General features: G+C 40.3%; 1 protein-coding gene across 2 annotated transcripts in view; it reads right to left on the bottom strand.

Annotated features, from left to right (window-relative positions):
* sgcz (sarcoglycan zeta) overlaps positions 1–20412 on the bottom strand; it is a gene marked incomplete at its 3' end in the record, with an annotated part of 343333 nt that overhangs the window by 104239 nt on the left and 218682 nt on the right. For both annotated transcript variants that reach the window (XM_080520696.1, XM_080520697.1), the window contains exon 3: positions 6648–6749. In XM_080520696.1, the coding sequence (XP_080376822.1) occupies positions 6648–6749 (102 nt within the window). The remainder of the gene's footprint in view (positions 1–6647; positions 6750–20412) is intronic.

Below are 20412 nucleotides of genomic sequence, written 5' to 3'. Positions count from 1 at the left end.
AGCCACATAAAACCAAAAAGCCAAATCAAAAAGATGGAGGGGGACAGCAAAAGAGCAGAATAAATGAAGATTTCTTTGTACCTTGGGCGGTGGTGATCGGTTGTCATGGGGTCCCTGCGGGAACAATTACAGGGCCTTGTGGCAAGAGTCGGTGTTGGTGTGTGTGTGGATGTGTGTGTGTGTGCCCGTACATGCATGCAAGGAAGTTTGTGTGTCAGCAGGAGTTACAGGGTGCGATTTAGAGAGAGCGGCAGTGACAAAACGCCAAACAACCTGCCAAATAAACTCAAACACGCCATATAAAACCAATGCATTGTTATTATTACTATTAAAAGTCTACAACTCTGACTGCAAGTCAACCAAAACTACTAAAACACAGAGAATACCGCATACTTTGTGCGTCCTGCTAATGTAGTAGATTTTAGCGGTTCGAGTTTTAGTTTTTTTTGCAAGACCGTGATGTTTATTTCAAATGAAAAACAAAACTAAAGCCAAAAAAACAAACAAACTGCGATTAGAACGGTTTAGTAAATAAACAAATAAAACTTCACCAATTGTCCACCAACATGCTCACAAAGGAACAAAGAGCCCAAATAAAATTGGGAAGTATTTGAAAAGGATTACAATTGTACCCTCGTACTTTACAAAATGGTACAATAAAAATCTATCACCACACATATATATAACTATAAATATACTTACAACAGCCTTCACCCATACATTATTAGTTATCAGAAATATACTAAGATTTATGTAATCCCAATAGGTAATCATTAATTAACGCAATGAAACGAGTGGAACATAGAGTGGAGGTTTGGACTTTATAAACTCATCTGGAACCTCAATAAAATCTTATTTCTTGTCTGGGAAACTGATCCTGGTCTTGGGCCTAAATACTGTACTGTGGTCAAAATGGACAAATGAGAGTACAAATAGCCAGCGTTTGTTTTGATTTTCATTTTGTAAATACGCCCCTTTATCACCCAAAACTGTGAATCCAGACACATTTCGTCGTTTTCTCATCACTGTCACACTCGTGCTGATTCTTTCAGGAATATTCTGCTCCTTCAACATTAACGTCGACATTAAGGAAATTTTTCAGTCACGATTATTAGTGCGATCGGCTTCACCTGAGCAGTCGTAGTTTTAATGCAATCACCGACCCGTGGATTCACGATAGCTGCACAGATACATCTGACTTGGCTTTTGGGTGGAAAAGAAAACAACAGAAAAGCAATGTGAGAATGTATTTGTGTAAACGGTGTGTTGAGGGGCAGCTTCACCAAAACCGACTGGACGGCTTTTCTCCGTTTCCGTTGTGTTTGTGACGGACTTTTTTGTTGACCTGAATATATTGGATATACTGTGATCTGTTCAGCATCCGCATCACAAACTTTCTTTTTTATTTTTTTTTTTACTTTAACAAGAACTGAGGTGTCCACACTTACTGTCAGATACTATCTTGTGTATTATCTTTTCATTCTTTCTGGGACTGCTGAGCTGACATCTTCGCCGCTTTATCCAGTGAGCACGTAGTATCGGTGCGCACGAGCTCCACTGAACAATTGAACAAGAAAATGTTCTGGCCTCTCTCATCACGGAGGCTGTTTGGTGAATGTGTCAGTTATGGCCTGGTTGTTATGCAGTGTTTGCTGTTTTTCCTCTTTCTCTGGGAGGGTGGGCGGCGATCGAGCTGTGATTAAGCCACATAAACACACACACACACACACGCACACGCACACAAAAACTTTAATTCCATCCAAACCCAACAGCGAGGAACATCAGCGCCACCTTACAAATATGTGAAATACAAAAATAGCTTAAAAATCTGCTGTTGGAATTTCAAGCCGGCGCCTCAACCAAAGACCAACGGACTCTTTCTCCGTGTCTCATTGACCTTTTTTTGTCCCGCCGCCGTCTCCTTTACCTGTCAAAGCCTGTCTGGCTTCTCTTTCCTTTTGCAGTCATGTGGGCTTCTTCCCCTCCACCGTGATTCCCCCTCTCTGCGGCACTCCGTCTCTCCCAACCCAACAAGCCAATCTCATTTCTCACGGCGTCGCTGTTGTCGTCGTTAGCGTGTGGTTTATATGCAGCGCTCTGCATTTAGCTCTCACTGGGAGTCACAATGTTCCACTTTACCTCTCCCACAATGCACTGCTGGGGGATGGCCCCGATTATGGAGAATGTGCGTGTGCGCGACTTATTTGATGTTTTCTTAAAGAAGGCATAACACAGCCGTGTGGGAGGAATTTCATCTTCACCCTTTTCTTCTTTTCTCTCATACTATTTTCATAATTCAAAAACTCTGGTTTTCTTTTAAATGTGATAAGATTATAAATCTTCCATCTGTTTGACTTGTGAAGTGCACTTTGACTGTGTGGACGGATCATCGCAGAACATGAGCAGTGAATCTCAATCTCGACCGTTCTCCAACTCTTCGTTACGACATCAGACGACTCCCACTCCATATTCTACACCTTCCCCTCCCACTTCTCATTCCCGCTACGCCGATGTGCTCCAACAGTGCTGGAGATACCGTTACTGTACTCTCCCATCCTTTAATACTCTCAATTGATACGGCTCATCTCATACGTTTCCCTTCCTCATCTCTTTTCAAAAGAATTGTCTTTCTTTCCTATTCCTTCTTCATTTACCATGTAGAGAGAGATGTTCGGCTCCAGCTGCCCACATCTTATTGGAAGAACATCTTTCTCTATTATTTGATTGCTGTCTTCTCCTCGTCTTAACAAATGGCAAAGAATCATTTCAGTTTATCTGGTATGAATGTAACTATGTCAAACACAAGACGACACGATTCAGCGTAATCGATTGACACACACACACACACATATATATATATACACATACATACATAGAAGCTTTAGAGCCTCCATGATCTCTTTTCTATAGTTTAGCTTGTTTTATATGATACAAAGTCTGCGAGAGACTTTTTTTAAAATGGCTGTTAAGACGGCTCCATCAATCTCTCACATGTTCTAAATAATAATACATCTTTTTTTTGTGTCAAGAATTGAATAACAGATTCTAGATTCAAGATTACATTTGACTTTTAACTCAAATGAAACAACATTGTTGGCAGGTGGAAATTCTAATTATCTGTGCCACCAGCTGCTGAATGACACCAGAAAAAAGTCTCTGTCACAAAAGTTTCTGAATTGACCCTTTGATCTTCTCAGCAGCTCCTCCCGTCCCTCTTTGCCTTCTAGAATTTCCCTCCACGCTCGTGGTTTTTATCCCCCAATCTCTCCGCAGTGTGTTTCTTCACAAAACAAGCAGGAGACTGTCGAGTCCCCGGGGCGTTCGGTGGAAACCTCTGATTCAGTCCCGCGATGCAAGCGTGGCGACTGTCAATATCAAAATAAGAGCACGCCCGCTGCTTAGAGGATGCGAGGGCAGCCTGCTGCTTGCTTTCATGTGAAAGAGATAAGCTCTGCCTCGTACACACCGACATGCACACATATACACGGGCTTCCTCGCAGACACAGAACATCAATATCTGCTGAAAATAAAGCATTTAGGAAGGAAAAATATCAATACGCCGACAGATGTAAACCTAAAATACACTTTACTCCACATGCTCACTACAACACAAAGGTTGACAATCATGTCCTTGGAACAGACACACACACACACACACACACATGCACACACACACTCACACACACACACACAAAATGCATTAAGCAATTCCAACAAGCTGTTCTCTCAGTTTAAGGGGAAAAAAATGGAGAATATAACAAAAAAACATACCATCTAATTTCTGAGTGTGTGAATGTGCATCTGTGTGTGTGTGTGTGTGTGTGTGTGTGTGTGTGTGTGTGTGTGTGTGTGTGTGTGTGTGTGTGTGTGTGTGTGTGTGTGTGTGTGTGTGTGTGTGTGTGTGTGTGTGTGTGTGTGTGTGTGTAAGAAAGGTTTCTGAATTATAAAGAAGCCTAAATTCTGTGACGTTAACTGCTTGTCCATGATTGGTCACGGTCGTGAGCTACTGATTCTGTCTTCCTTGAGATGATCCAACTAACAGACCATGTTACCATGAAATTAGGATAATAAGTCAGTTGTTTAACGAATCATTCAACCTATTAAAGCCCTTATTTACAAAGAACATACAGTGATCTACCATCTAACACCACCAGGTGACACTAAAACACAAACAGAATCCAAAGCTACCATAAAAGATTCAGCCCAACATGAAAAGCTAAAATTTACCTAAAAGTTATAGAATATGCAGCAGAAAATAGAAACAGAGCAGCCAAAGGGGTGTTTAGACTGTCTGAGAAGCTTATCGGGGTTTTTTCAGCTTTTTGACTGCTAAAATGAATAAGAGCTGAATAAGCCGAATAAGAGCAAATCTTCTTTTCTGCTCCTTTTGTTGAAAACGAGAACAGGAAGTTTTGCAACGAAGACTGTTTATTTATTTATTTATTTTTACTTTTGAATGAAATAAAAAAAAAAAGCAAAACGCACTAATAATAATGTGCTGAAGAAAACAAAAGTTTCAAAATACGACACTCAGTCTGATACAGCAGAATCTTCTCTTTCTCTTCATGATGCATTTTTAACACACGACTTGTAGATACAACCATTGTTTTCCTAAATTATTTAAGAATTTCAGCCTCCACGTTGCGGCAGTCGCAACTCAATCCCTTCCTTTTCATAAGAACAACACAATGAGACTAAATCAACTTTCGGTAACTGTGTTCACTTAAGTGTGCTTCTAAGTCCCACAGAGGCTGAAGATTTATTTCGCTTTTGGCTCAGATAAAACTGGATTTTTTTTATATGCTGCGTCATCATTTCCTAATACGTAGAGTACAAATAAAGACAGAGCTAGTGGTTGCATTTAGTTGTATTCTATTTTACTTTAACAGAATAAAATAGCACAAAAAAATCTATATTATTATCGTGCATGAAACAGTTTTGTATTTTGTTATTAGACGTATATAAACTATTGTTATATATACAGATTTTCAAATGCATCACAAGTTTATTTGAATTGTCTGAGTAGATGCTGAGTAATTTTTGGAAAAACAGCAAGGACACGTCATACATTCACACAAACAACCCGTCATGATGCAGTAATTCACCTTATCAGAATAATAAAATGATAAAAGACCTACACATGCACAAGGGGAGAACAGGAAGAAAGACCCCCTCCTTGAAGTGAGGGTACGCTAGCAAAGAGTCAAAGCACCTTATATGTTTCATTAACATATATTTGCTTGGCTTGCTTTATAAAATGCATTTTCTCACCCTTTCATTTCATTTACGACAACCACTATACAAGAAAATATCCTTAGTGTGAAGAATATGTGCCTGTTGTGGCCAGAAAAAAAACAAAAAACCAAAACAGCTCAAGCTGTAAAGGCCTGATTTATGAAAAACACAAACAGCAAAGCGCCTCTATACAAATGGTTTTGAGAACTCTTGGGGTTATGCAATGCTTTTGCAGGAAATTCACATGAAACCTGTGTGACCCGTCAGCCTTTTCCACTCCTCTTCACTCACCAGAAAAGATGAAATATCAATTGTAAGCAACATTTGAAGTATTTCAAGAGCGTCTCAGCAGGTTTGTGTTTATCCGTCTCAATCACAAGAGCGTTGGTCAATACGTCTGTTCTCCTCTAGTGACACTCCTCGTCTATTTACACCCGCCGATGTTTTCTTTCTCAATCACTCTACTATGCTTTATTGTTCCTTGTGCACCAGGTCGGGCTTTTACTTTGTAATACATAATATAAAATTATGAGAGAGAGAGAGAGAGTTTTGTCTTTAAGTATAATTAATTCTCGCACCATAATGCAGCTTGAAGAGCAACTTTATAAAACACACATCACCATATCTGCCATGGAAATGCATTATCGTGCTCCATAACAAAATCATAAATGAGGAATATACAAATTGTGCTCCGAGCTACTGAAAACAGAACTTTTTGAAAACGCTCCTACTCATATCTCCATGGAAACGGAGATACGAGTCTGGCAAGATCAATCAATGCGTATCGATCCAACGACTTAAAAAAAAAAAAATGAAACTCCTCTAAGCACCTCATCATCTCTAGTTTAACAGTAATCAAAAAATAAACATTCCATGAGGTATCTTTTTATAGACTTACTCTCCTTCAGTTGTCAAGTGTCTTTCAGTCCGACTCCATTACGCCATTAATCTCTTGCCGCACAATTAAATTCCCCACACTCTCCGAAGACAATCCCGCTCACGTGACACACACACACACACACACACACACACACACACACACACACACACACACACACACACACACACACACACACACACACACACACACACACACACACACACACACACACACACACACACACACACACACACACACACACACACACACACACACTCTGGCCTATATACAGTGATAAAGTGGTAACGGTGCCTCAGCTGACGATCGATGATAATTCTGGATGTGATGAATGGAGACGCGGTCGAGTGCTGGATCATATGTTCTGCTATAAACTGTATACATGACAAATACGCCCCGACTGCTGGAGAACAACATCTGACTTCTGGTCATAATCGGGGGTGGAAGAAACCTTCAGACACACACACACACACACACACACACGGAAACAGATAAGCTGGACATGTGTTCTTACCCGACGTGACTGGATCTCTTTAACGTATAAAGGCAGTAAAAATTCCGACACTCCCTCCAGTCGGACTCCTTCCTTGGTGACCCGGAGATTCCCCATTCCGTCCTGGAAACACAAGACAGAGAGAAAGAGAACCATTAAATCAAGTTGTAAATATCTATTCTCTCATTTCCACGGTGTTATATAATGTACTGATCAGTTTCGCAATATTGGAACCTTTTTTTAATCACTTGTATTGGAAAAAAAAATAGAGAGATTTCTGTAAAACGCAGGCATGACAGGGCTTGAATCATTCAAACAGCACAAGGAAAACATTTAATCGAAAAGTAATTTAAAGGTATATGAAGCCAAAAACACTTCTCTCTAATGCATATTATGTGTACATATATAGAAGCAAAGATCCAAGCAAAAGACACTGAGGTGAAAGTAAACAATCTGAGGAATGTTCAACCTTGTTCATTACACAGACAACCTTGTTGGTGGCAAAACATCTTCAAGAAGATGAAAAAAACAACATAAATAAAATAAATGGGGCATAATTTTGATAAATACATCCATTCATTATGAATTGTAAAAATATAATATCAAAAAAGAAATTAAATGGCTGGATCTTGTGGACAAGTGAAATTGAAAAATCTAATTAATAAAGGCGCGTAAACATCACCAGTACTTTAGAATTAAATCATAATTAACTCCAACACGACGACCACAGAGGTCAAGCTTTGGCTCCAACAACCTAAGATGAATAAAGAGGTGTGACCACTGGCCAGTCCAGCACGGTGCACAAACATCACAACAAACAAACAAACAAACAAACAAGAGCCAAGGATTTTAAGAAAACTATGCAACCAAAAGCTGAAACTAATTAACACTCTACAGCTGGAATGTTAACAAAAAATTGACGATACTACAGCGACTGAATTATTCATCCATCCGATTCAACTGAAGAAAATGTAAATTACAATCAACTTCACATATATTTTCCCTTACAGTCACCAGACCTGCTCCAAAATGACAATTTTAAGGTTTTGAGTTCAAGATGTATTCCCCACCAGATATACATCATCGGCCATATTGGATGGGTGTAAGATAGAAATAATATAGATTCACATAGTGGTTTAAGCACGTCATTAATTATTTACCACCAAGGACCCATATTGAAATGAGTACATATATTGGACAGCTTGGTACATGGAGCAATATATACGTATGAATTTATGTACACAAAGGTTGAAGAGCGACATTTTAGTATGTTAACAAAATAATGGCTTTATCTTTGTGAATTTTTTTTTTTTTAAAAGGCGAGACTTGTAAATATTTCTTAAACATACAATGAAGACAGAAAACCACCAGAAATACATTTTAGCTGGACTGAACGACCGATAAAAACCAACAGAGTTGTGAAAAAGAAAACGCTGGATGTGACCTTTGGGAAGTCTCTGTGGAAATTCTCTCCAATTAATGTTTATTGAAACACAGTTAATGATGGAACAGGTTTCAATGTGATTTATATATATATTTTTTAGAGTTTACTTTAATCCCTGCAACAATACAAGTGACATTAACATTGTAAATTGCTTCATGTGCAAATGTGGACTCTCCTGCTTTGACCAATAACCACCACGTTTAGAAACTGACCAAACTCTCTAATACACTTGAATGGACTGGCGTCACAAAAAGCTTCTATGTTTCATTTATCCAACTGACAGATACTCAGACTTGTCATTTTATCTGAGCAAAATAGTGGCGATAAGTGCCTTTGCACCCAAAGCAACAACAAAAACGTCACTTTGAAGCGTCATAAAGTTCTGCACAGCAGGTTGTGTGCTTTACATCAGAACAGTTGTGATGCGCTGGCTGGCTCTGTGTGATAAAAAATGGCTTTGTGCCGCTTCATGATCAGTTATGCCACGTTTTACAGATTCCACATGAGTGAATGCCCGAAAGATTGTTGGATCAGGCTTATATGGTGAGATTAAATTCCTTTCAAACAGCCGTGCGGGGTGCGGGGATAGCAGGGGCTCTCACGGAGCAAAGAGGCAGCTACTGTACCATGTCAAATCGCTGCTTAGGAGAGTGACGGTGGCGAGGGGCGCAGGAGTGAAGCGGCCGCTGCGATACAGAGTTTTCAAAGAGTTTTTGGTGAAGATTTTGGGAACTGCCAGAGATGTTGTGGAAGCAAAACATGTCAATAACAAAACTCGGATTGTGCAGACCGGTAATGTGAGTTTTACAGCTCGGAGGATGCACTTAGCGTCGAAAGAAATGAACTGAATCAAAACGTCGGGGCTAACGCAACATTGGGAGGTGGATGAGCTTCATGAAAATCACGTTTCTTGGTGGAGTTTGCATGTTCTGCTTGTGCTTTGGCACCCCTGATGCGCTCCCACAGTCCAATGTCATGCTTTTTAGGTTTAATATTAATATTTAATTGCCTCTGAATTTGTGTGGGTGGTGTGTTTCTCTGGCCTCCTTCACACTGCTGATTCAATAGCGGCCTCCACACTCAGAGGAGCTGTCTGTGGTGCTGAAACCACTCCTGCAGAGCGTCTGCTCCCCAAACTGGCATGGAAGTAGGAACAATGTTCTGAGCTTGGCTGAAGGTTTGGTCACTCAGGTTTTGGTTTCCAATCTTTTAAAAGCTGCTGTTTTTCCTCACAAGAAACTTGTGAAAATGTCTTTATCGTCTCCAGAACCGTCATCCTGCCTGTTAACCAGCAAACTGGCGAGATCGCATAGCAGCTCTGTATCAATTCACTACTGCAACACAGGTAGACTATATATATGAGAACAAAATGCATAAAAGAAAACACACTTATACAACATGCAGCAGCCAATTATTGCAAAGTTGTATTAGGTGGGTATAGAAAATGGATTAATATCTGCATTTTGTAATAGCTGGTACCACGTGGAGCAGCTCTGCTCTGTAGCTTCAACAGCACAAAGAAACATCATAAAACTGAGGAGCAAATATAAAGAACAAGAAGGCCGTTGCTGGGCTAATCCCCCGCCGGAGGGCTTTCTATTTTCTCACAAAGCAGCTCTAAGGCAGCACACTTGGTACACTAGAGGGTGTTCCATGGGTCCTAGTAGATAATTATGTAGAACCTGAAAGGTCTTCTTCATAAGCTATGTCAAAATACGTCTCTAGAGCCCAAAAGGTGTTTTTATGCACTTAGTGACCCTGTGACCTGATATGCAAATGAGGTCATGGTCACCATGGTGCCCCTTCTCCCCAGGTGGAGTGTCCATGTGTGAAGTTTGGTGACTGTGGGCCCAGGAACTGCTGAGAAATGAGGAGAAATGTTTATATGAAAATACATGTATTGTGCAACCATGACGAGCAATGACCTACTTAATATGCAAATTAGGTCAAGGTCACCATAGTATCCCTTCCCCCTCGGAGATGTATCCACATGTGAAGTTTGGTCACTGTGGGCCCAGGGGTTGCCGAGATATAGGTAGAAACGTTCGAACGGACGGACGTACGGATGTATGGACGGAGACTGTTTCAAGATCCCCCTTCGGGGCCTATCGGCTACGGCGGGGGAAAATAAACTTGGATAAAATACCGACAAGTTAAATGTTTTAACTTTGTCTGTGGCATTTTCAGGCTCATGGACTTTCTCAGTGTGTGAGTAGCAACTTCTTTTCAGCGGTTAAATGGCACACAGGCCTTCGGTAATGAACCTATTCTCTCTTCAGTTGGAATATGTATTACTGAGTGACAACAAATTAGTCCTGCTTGTCTGGTTCCCGCCTTTCTTTCCATGTTCACAGATATTGATGAAACTGTCCATGAAGATGGGAATTCTGTTCAGAGTGCTGCAGCAAATTGCCATTAATTGTTAGCCGCAACAACCCGGCAGAGCTTTTCAAATTGGAAATGTACTCAAGGAATGAGACACGAGACAGTGAGGGAGTGAAAAACAAAAAAAAGAAAGAAAGATGAATGAGCATGTGAGGCGGCGTGGAAGCAGGACGACTTTGGAAATGAAGAACAGCAATGGCATGGGAGGAATGTGGAGCAGGTAAGAGTGAGAACATGAATAGTTCAGCTCCTTAAATGTGATGTGATGATAATACCATCAGGGAAGTGCCTAAAGGTAATCATTGTTTCTGAAACTCCAGCCGGAGTTGGAAAAACAATCTTCAGACACACTGCGTCGTCGTCATCTGGATCACAGGCAGAGACGTGTTTTATTCCCTACAAAGAACGGATACTGAGGGACAAAACCAGGAGGAAAGTCGGTTTAAAGGGGCTTCGGGGTTCACGAGCGTAAAAGATGGTTGTTTTCCGTTACATTAAAAACAGCGCCCCCTTCTGGTCCTACAGGAAAACTACATCCTGTTCACGGTTTCCGCCGTTTCTGTGTAAATGGACAAACGTTGCCATCCAAACGCCAAACTTGTAAAACTTGACTTGAAACATTGTCGTGTAAACAGGGCCTTGTTTTTTTTTACTTCTTATTTATGAGTATTTTTACATTGACAGGAGTAAATAAACACAATACAGAACGAACATATGAGGTCATGGGATGAAAGTGAATCAAGGCAAGTTTAGCATCTTCACAATGTAATGTCAAAGAGTAAAGTTAAATATCTGTCTCATTGGCTAAATAAATACACCATTTTTTCCACCGTTTTTTTCCCAATTCTTTTAGGAGTCGTAGGGAGTGGGTCATCTGTTCTAGGAGACGCAGGTGTTTAACAATATTGACAAAAAGGAAAGCAGTAGCACCGTTTTATTGGAGCCAGCATTTTGTAATGGCCTTTTTGCTCGCAGCCAGCAAAATCTTTAAGAGGTAAATATCGTCTTTATTCAGTCCATCAGGAATATGACCAAAATAAAGAGCTGTAATGGATGAGCTGAAACTAAAACCCAGTATATTTGTAATTATTGTTCCTACGTTCCTTCCAGAAGGTCTGAATAGAGGGACAGGTCCAGAAAACATGGGCACGATCCGCCATCACTTCTCCACATTCCCTCCAGCAAGTTGACTGAGAACCAGTTTGTTTGGACTTCTGTTTAGGAGTTATAAAGAAACGAATCAGGTTCTTCCAACAGAAGTCTCTCCAGGTTAGAGGATTGGTGGTAGATGACTGTGTCTTCCAGGCATTCAGCCACATGTCCGCAGATATTTCCATGTCCAGTTCCTTTTCCCCATCGCTGCTTTATGTGGTCTGTGTTATCCTTCTTCAGTGATATTATACCAAGGTATAATTTGCTTATGAGATGTTTATCACTTTGTGAGTTATATGCATTAATAAATACTTGAATAACCATTGGTGGCTCTATTGGGTTAACAGGGCCTCGTTTTGACCCATAAAATGAGTGTTTTTTCCTTGTTGGGACTGAATTATATGGAGAAAGCAGAGGTGACAGTCCAACATGTGAGCGCGCCAACCGCTTTAAGTCCGATACAAATGCACCTTGTGTTTCCGTGTATTTCAGGGAGATTGCATTGATTCACAAGACAAGTGAGTTTTGTCCTCATGGTAACAAATGTGCCCACAGGCCATTGTGCAATCAAGCTGATGTCTCCATTTGTATTGAACAAACAACAAAGCTAAACTCACTCATGCACACATGGTACATACATACATACATACATACATACATACATACATACATACATACATACATACATACATACATACATACATACATACATACATACATACATACATACATACATACATACATACATACATACATACATACATACGCGCACGCGCACGCGCACGCGCACGCGCACGCGCACGCGCACGCGCACACGCACACGCACGCGCACACGCACACGCACACGCACACGCACACGCACACACACACACACACACACACACACACACACATATACATATATAAATGCATACATACATACATGCATACATACATACACACACACGCACACACACGCATACATGCATACATACATATATACATGCATACATACATACATATATACATGCATACATACATACATACACACATGTGCATGCATGCATGCATACACACACATGTGCATGTATGCATGCATACATACATGCATGCATGCATGCATGCATACATACATACATACATACATACATACATGCATACATACATGCATACATACATACATACACACACACACACACACATGCAGTTATCTCAGTTTGAACACACAGACACTCACATGTCGCCTCTCTCCTCCTCTCTCACCGACTCCGTCTCTCAATCCCAAAACCGCGAGGATGACGATGTTTAAATGAATCAGCGGGTTTTATCCCGCCTCACCGCTCCGACGTCCAAGTCTCTCTCTGATTGGCCGTGGCGGCTCGCCCTCGTTCAACGCACACCACACCGTGCCCAGCTTTTTGTCTCGTTTTCAATCCACTTTGCATTATTGGCATGAATGGTACATTAACAATACTGCCAAAACCCAGAAAACAATGGGGACCCATCAACAACACAGGAGGAAATAATTCGCCCCATGCATTCATTTATCTGTCGTTGTTTCGCTTCCTCTGCCATCTGATGTGAGTCTTTTCTTTTCACTACAAGTCTTTCTGCAAATGGATTTGGGGAAAAAAGATCTGCTGCCATAAGTGGTAAAGGAATTTAAAAAAAATAAAAAAGATCTTTTGATTATTTATGGTTAAACACTAGAGAGTACCCTCAGGCTTGTCCAACAACTTGGAAAGAGCGCTAATGGAAAAATAAATACAGCATGAATGCTGAAGCCATTTCTTTTTAAGACACAAAGAAAACAAAGTCAAACATCCAAAAATAAAGAAAATCTGAAGTGCTGTTGAATTTTTACGTCAATTTGAGTTTTCTTACCATTAAGCTCAGGTTAACTTTGGATCTAGGAATAAAAATCCCATCGGTTATATTTGTAAAACACTCCTTGTTGTTTTTTTTTTTGTTGTTTTTGTTTTTATCTGTGCTTCGTGAAATCTTACAATATTGATTTTTTACACTTGAATTAAAGGCTCTTGCTCAACCTATACCCAGACGTTTGACCATTTGAATGTCAGCAGTTTCTTTGTTTTAGTAAGTTTACTTGAGATTTAATGATTAAATGTTTTTTTTTTTAACGTTGTCATTGACGTTATATAAATCAAATTGGGTTTAATTGAATTAATGGGTCACACATGACAAATACAATGATCAAATGATCAATATCTAACAAACATGCTCTTGTCATTATTAAATGCCAAACCGTGCTTTGTTTTGGTGAATTGTGTGGATTAATTCTGTGCTGCACATTCAGTGATATACGTAAACCTCAATACAACGTTATGACACCATCATGTATACAAAGTACATGGAAAACTGGACCAATAAACTATATATACAATACAAATTCAGCTCACATTCAACTCCGACTGGAGGAGGTCCTTTTCAAATCAATAAATACGGTGATGAACACAACAAAAACTAGCACCACGTATTGAACGAGACGTAAGAAATATATGTGGACACACGCATATTCCTGATGCTGCATTAGCTGTGCTTTGGAATAATAAAGTGTCTTTCTGTGAAACAGGGACACTCGTCAATAAGAGGTTGCCTGGTAGCAAAAGCATTGATTTTTTTGCAAGAGAAAAGACTGAGCAATGGTCCAGAAGAATCCATTCACTAAAGCATGACAAGCACTTCACAAAGCTGAGGGCAAAAAATAAATAAATACCAAAAAAAAAAAAAACCCTCCAATAAATTCAAATATGTTGGTCATGCTGAAAGCACAACTGTTTTTATAAACAAAAACATAGATCGTGGAAAGATAGGAAAAAAAATAAAACAAAACGAGAGGCCTTTATATATATAATGTTCACTTTAAATTAACGAGGCAGAATCACATCCAGACGGTGTTTAGAGTAGAGACACCTTGGAGCAGCTATAAAAAGGAGTGTGTGAGTGTGACTTCGTGATGTGCAAGGTCAACACGGGGGACGTCGGATGTCCTCTCGACGGAGCCGCTGCATAAAGATAATGATGGATTCTCTCATCAAGGAGAGGCTAACTGGCAAACTGTCGCACGAGATGAAGGAATCCCGTACGGAAGGTTAGAACCACGCAGCGCCCGTCGTATGCAAAGTACAGCCGTGTTTATCAAAGTGACTTTTACACACACACACACACACACACACACACACACACACACACACACTAAAGCCATGTGCTCCCGTGGTGATGGATTGGCTTGGGAAGTATTTTGCAGGCACTTCTAATATTCAGTACTGTTGTAATTTTTCACACAACCTTTTATGTCAGCGAGTAGACTAACGGAGAGAGAGAGAGAGAGAGAGAGAGAGAGAGAGAGAGAGAGAGAGAGAGAGAGAGAGACCAACCAGTGTCACCTTCTGGAAAAAAAAAAAGCACACAGCTAGAAAATGGCAGAGGGGAAGCACACATTAGGAATCCTAAAAGTGTCGGTCGTCCTTTGACCTTTTGACGAATGGGTTACAAAAGCGGAGTTCACTGGCTGAAGAAAAGGCCTTCGTCTGGGAAGAGAGACCAAACGTTTCCTTTAGTTCACTACGTTCAGCGATCGTAGTGGTCGGCATGCTGGTGATGTCACGCTTGTGACAAGCATTACATAAAGGCACTGAGTGCACTTGCTTTTTTTTTTTTTTTATTCTTTGTGCACTAACGATGATTATGCACAAAGTAAATACTCTTAAAAACTTCATCTGGAAATCCTCCAAAACCTCCACTGGACCTAATTGAAATGATTAGGAGCATCCAGTGGTTCACATAAGGTAGTAACCTTAAAAAGTCTGGCATCTTTGTCTTTATCTTCCGCTGCTCTCACTTTCATACTTCACGTCTTATCTTCCGTCCTTTCGTGCTTTTCACAAATTGAGCAGCTCCCCTTGATCTTCGCCGGTCCCCCGGCCCGGGACGAGCTCTGTCAGACTGAGATTAAAGCAGGAACTCCAGCTTGGTTAAACCACGGTTAATATAGAAGCAGTGTGGCATGGTGGCCTCTCAAAGTCACTCCTCGACCGAGGTTCAGAGACGAGCTGAAGAAAATGCTTCTGAGCTGAAATTAAAATGGACTAAAGTTGTAATACGACAAATAATTAGTGCTCAGTGTGTGTGTGTGTGGCTCTCCTGATGCTGTGTCTATATGAAGATTACAGACCTAATAGTCCCTCCTATCTCATATTAGTCCTTCCTTTCCTAACTTTGCTTAACTCCTTTAGGAAGTCTCCTAACACCTTTCATTAGCTCCTTCACGTTAAGGAAAGGTGGATAGGACAGAGGAACGGAGGGACTAATAGGCACCTTTGTGTTGGTTGTTGTGTGTTGTGTTTACATTTCTTTAATGAACCTAACTTGATAAAACAACTGCTTTATGGCACACACGCATGCATTTCCACCTGTTTCCTTACAACTACCTGATTTTAACAACATTTATCCTTTTAAGTTTGACAACTCGTCAAATCCAAGAGCTAATAACTAGATATTTCACATAAATGTCATCTCATTAAAGACACCCTTTTTTTTCCTTCCCTATTTCCGTCCGTTTTAAAATTAGGCATTGTTGATCCGCTCCCATATGCTGTGTTAATTTGCTGTTTCTGCCATTTGCTGTTAACGCTACCTCAGCACTTCCTCCATCTGCTTCACATTAAAACACTGAGTAGTTCAGGGACGAGGTTTTTTCAATACTGTACGAGAGCCTTTTTGTTCAAGCATCAACAGACCCTTTTCAGCTATTAACACAACTTAACACTGAGATAAAACAATGTTTAGAATTAATTAAAAAGCAAAGACCACTGCTTTTTTTTTTGTGTTTGTTTTAAACAAACAGAAGCTATGAGTTAAATTATAAATGACGTCTTCTTTTTCTATGTCTCACAATAGAAGACATTAACATTTACTTGGAAACATGTTTTCTAACAGAGCACTGGATTTATGTGGTGAAAAAGCCAAACAGCTCTTTATAACTGGATCACATTATTCACTAAATAGTTGAGAAAGAGTGAAGACAGCTTAATGTTATAAGTTACAACATCATCAGCATATGTGACAGGAACGGTCCAAACCTTTAGTCTCTCGGTCTGTTTACTACAAGATGATCTGATTTATACGTATTTCCCTGTTTGACATAACTCCTATGTCAAATAGGATAGAACTACATGATGATTGTGATATCTATTATGAATATTATAAATGAGATTACAGAAACAGCAGTTGTGCTAACAATCACAGTATCTTTAGGCACTAACTGACTGAGAAGACTGACGGTGTGCATGAAGTCAAAAATACTGATGATAAATGTAGTATTAATTTCTAATATATATATTTGAATTGAAAGATGTAAAACAGCAGTTGGATCATCAAAAACAAGAATTGGATCATCGTTGTGCACATTTTATCCACGGACCTGTAAGTGTATGTACTGTATGTATATATGAAGTCCAACAGAGTCATGGGGGAAGTGCAGTCAATAATAATAAAAATAAAACATAATGGGTGAAGTTTTGGAAGAGCGGCTCTCTGCGAAACTGATGACAGTATTAGTATTTGACAGTTTTCTCCAACTGACACGCCTCGTGGTGTTTAACAGACTCAAACCACCGCTGCCCGTCTGTTCGTGCCTCCTCGCCATTTCCATGCTAGTAATTGTTGACTTTCTTCCTCTTCTCTCTATAAAACCAACTCTACTTTTCTTCTTGGTGTCTGGCCAGTATGTTAATTCTGAGCGGCACCCTTTAGTGGATTGATTGCCCAATGCTAATTCACACTAATGGACTCACGGAAGTATAGAGGCAGTTCCAACCGTCTGAAGCAAACTGATCTGTTATGTGGATACATAGAGCATAAATAAACCTTTCGGGTCACGAGAAGTTGGAGCCAATTACAGCCGACACAGGGCGACAAACGAGGTACACAGGATTTCTCAAGTTCATTATCGGACCAACTTGAAAAGAACGGACGGTCGCACGAATACAATCAGACGTACAGGCAATTCAGAGCCATCATTTAATCTAATGTGCAAGTATTTTGAGTGTGGGAGAGAAACAAGGTACCCTGAAAAACCCCCCACACGGACAGATGGAACATGCAAACCAGAAATCGTGCAGCTCCAGGGACGACTTTCTTCTTCTTCTTTTAATTCCTTAAGATGTAAGATTTAACTTTTTGTGCTGATGTAGTTATGAAGAGGAGCTATGCTCTATGATGTGTCAGCTATTCAAAGAGGACAGATATTGACCTTTCGAAAAGTACTGGGCTGTATGGACCACAGCTGCACTGCACACTTCCCTTAATGGCTGCAAATGGGGAGGGCTGGATTCACTCGTCTCTTCTATATGAGCCAACACCTGCGTCCCGACTCACCTCTGACTGACAAATGACAGAAAAGAGTTTTCCTGCTGCTTCACCAGCCTCCATGCAAGCCACTCAAGCACACAAATTGCACACAAAATCACAAAGGAAAAGGTTGACAAGTGCAGTTAACGTCACCTCACTTTCACAAACAGCTGTGTCCCACTTCACCTCTGCAGCCGGTGACAGTCGGAGTGACGGATGACAGCAAAGGTCTAGTGCCTCCTCGCACTCGTGTTTGTCTGCGTGCTTCAAAAGAGTCACCCCGCATCCCCTCGCTGTTCAAAAATCTGATAAATCTAAGATGTTGGGCCAATGGGGAGAGTCACAAAGTAATCCTACAAAGCTCTGCGGTGAGATGAAGGCCTTCCTCACTCACTTCGACTAATAATTCAGAAAGTTTTCGTTGACTTTGAAGATGTTAAAGGAAATATTCAAACAGCAACAATCACTTTGTTACTTTCGCGAAAGGGCAAACACCGGATTGTGAAGCTAAGAGAGGCCAACAGCTACTTAGATTCTTCTAAAATATCTCCTATCAGTTTCTGTATTATTGTTAAAGCACAATTCAAGCTGCATCTCCCTGGTCCTTGTGAAGAACAATAAAATAATACAGTCTCAGGCATGCGACATTGCAGCTCCTTTGGATAAATGTTCTCTGGGTGAATGGAAGAGTGACGTGACCAGCCGGTGGAGATTGTGAGTGCTTCAGTACTTCCTCTTCAGCCCCTCTGCGTTGAAAATGATGTTCTGAGACACAGTTGTAAATAAGCTGAAACACTGAGTTCAGAAGAAGAAGCAAAGCAGTCTTCTGTGTATTGGACTGCAGCGCTGCACGACCTTCAGTACTTCAACATCAGTGATCGCCCTGTTCAACATGCAAACGCTTATCTGGTTTAATTGGTGTAAAAGCAGTGTGGAGTTGTAAATATTTGCAATATGTTACAATTCTATTGTGAATAAGACAGCAATATTGTTTTTGTTCTATATTTCAACAGACCGTGCAGTGTCATGAGAAATATAAGAGTCAAGGGAAGAAAAACGAAACAAGAAAAAATCATAACAGCAAAGACAACTTTAATTACTGTGAATTGTACTGGGGAAGAATCATTTCTATGGCAAGGATTTGAAGCTCAAGGCTTCCAATTTAATGAAATTAACTAAACATACATCAATTATTATGCTACCAATGATATTGACAGTTTTCACACTGAAGTGCATTTAGTAATGCAGTATTTACACAGTAATCAGAATTGTACTTGTTCAAACATGATTAAATTCACCTTTCCATCACCTGATGAAACCAAACTTGTATTTTTTTTAGGAAGTGTATGCGTTTCTGTCCTGAAGTCTGTCCTCTCATTGGACCATCCAGCTTTCCACATGAATGGATCAAACCTCAATAAAGTCTGCAGCTTGTGGATTAGCTTTCTGTTTGATATTCAACTTGTTTGTTGCTGGCTGTCCTTGTCATTTCTTTTTTCTCCAAATCATTCAGCCTTCCGACTATTGCCTCGGCTTGCTCATGTGAAGTTATTGGGGTTTTATTTCTATATTTCATTTGAATGTGATGTACTGTGAAATGGCAATGTTGTAGGTTGGCGTTATATAACCAAACTGAATGTTCAATGAATTGAATTGGAAAATAGCTTGCGTCTGGCCCAGAGCGACCAGTGGCCTGTGTTGGTTTTGGATGTTTTCCTACAAGTATTAGCTACTGATTTGCCCGTGTATTGCTTGCTTTAGTTCAAAGTGAACAGGAACCACGCAGGGGGAGCAGCCAAAACCACCGACAGCCCCCAAAAAATGATGAGCAAAGTCTCAGCAGTGGAAGCACAAACTCTCTGAAGCCACAATGACTCAGGTTTCAAGGGTATACACTATGAGAACAGCACACGAATCCCAACAGCCATCCGGCTTACACAATCATGTTGTTCGTTGACTAAACGGTCTGAACAGGGACTATTTAAAAAGGGTGACAAGTGAGAGTGCTAATATTGACTTGCCGATATCGGGAGCGGCTGCAATCATTTATTTGCCCTCCTAACATGGGGATCGCATTTAATCCATAATGTATTGGTGTTACTCAAAATGGTGTGCAGTGAGCATTGCGAGGGTTTCTGCAGTCTTCGCTGATTTAGTATCGAAGCACATGAAACATTTCCAGGACATTATTATACAGATTTCACAAAACGAGACTAAACTAGATGTAATTTCAGTCACAGATGGACCTTTACTGATAATGAACAACAATGCATTTTCAGACAAACACTAAAAATGCATGCATATTGTATAGCTGCATATCAATGCTCCGAGTCATGCTTCTGTAAAGTCTGATCAATATTCAATATTGCCAGGGTTCCAAAATGCAACTGCAGCAGGTTTCTGCTATTGCTTGCAATTGATTTTAAAGTGACACATAAAGCCTTTTCAAAAGCT

The sequence above is a fragment of the Blennius ocellaris genome (genome assembly GCF_963422515.1).
Source record: "Blennius ocellaris genome assembly, chromosome: 3".
NCBI lineage: Eukaryota > Metazoa > Chordata > Actinopteri > Blenniiformes > Blenniidae > Blennius > Blennius ocellaris.
Note: the sequence above shows the minus strand (reverse complement) of the source record. Positions and strands in the feature narration are given on the sequence as shown.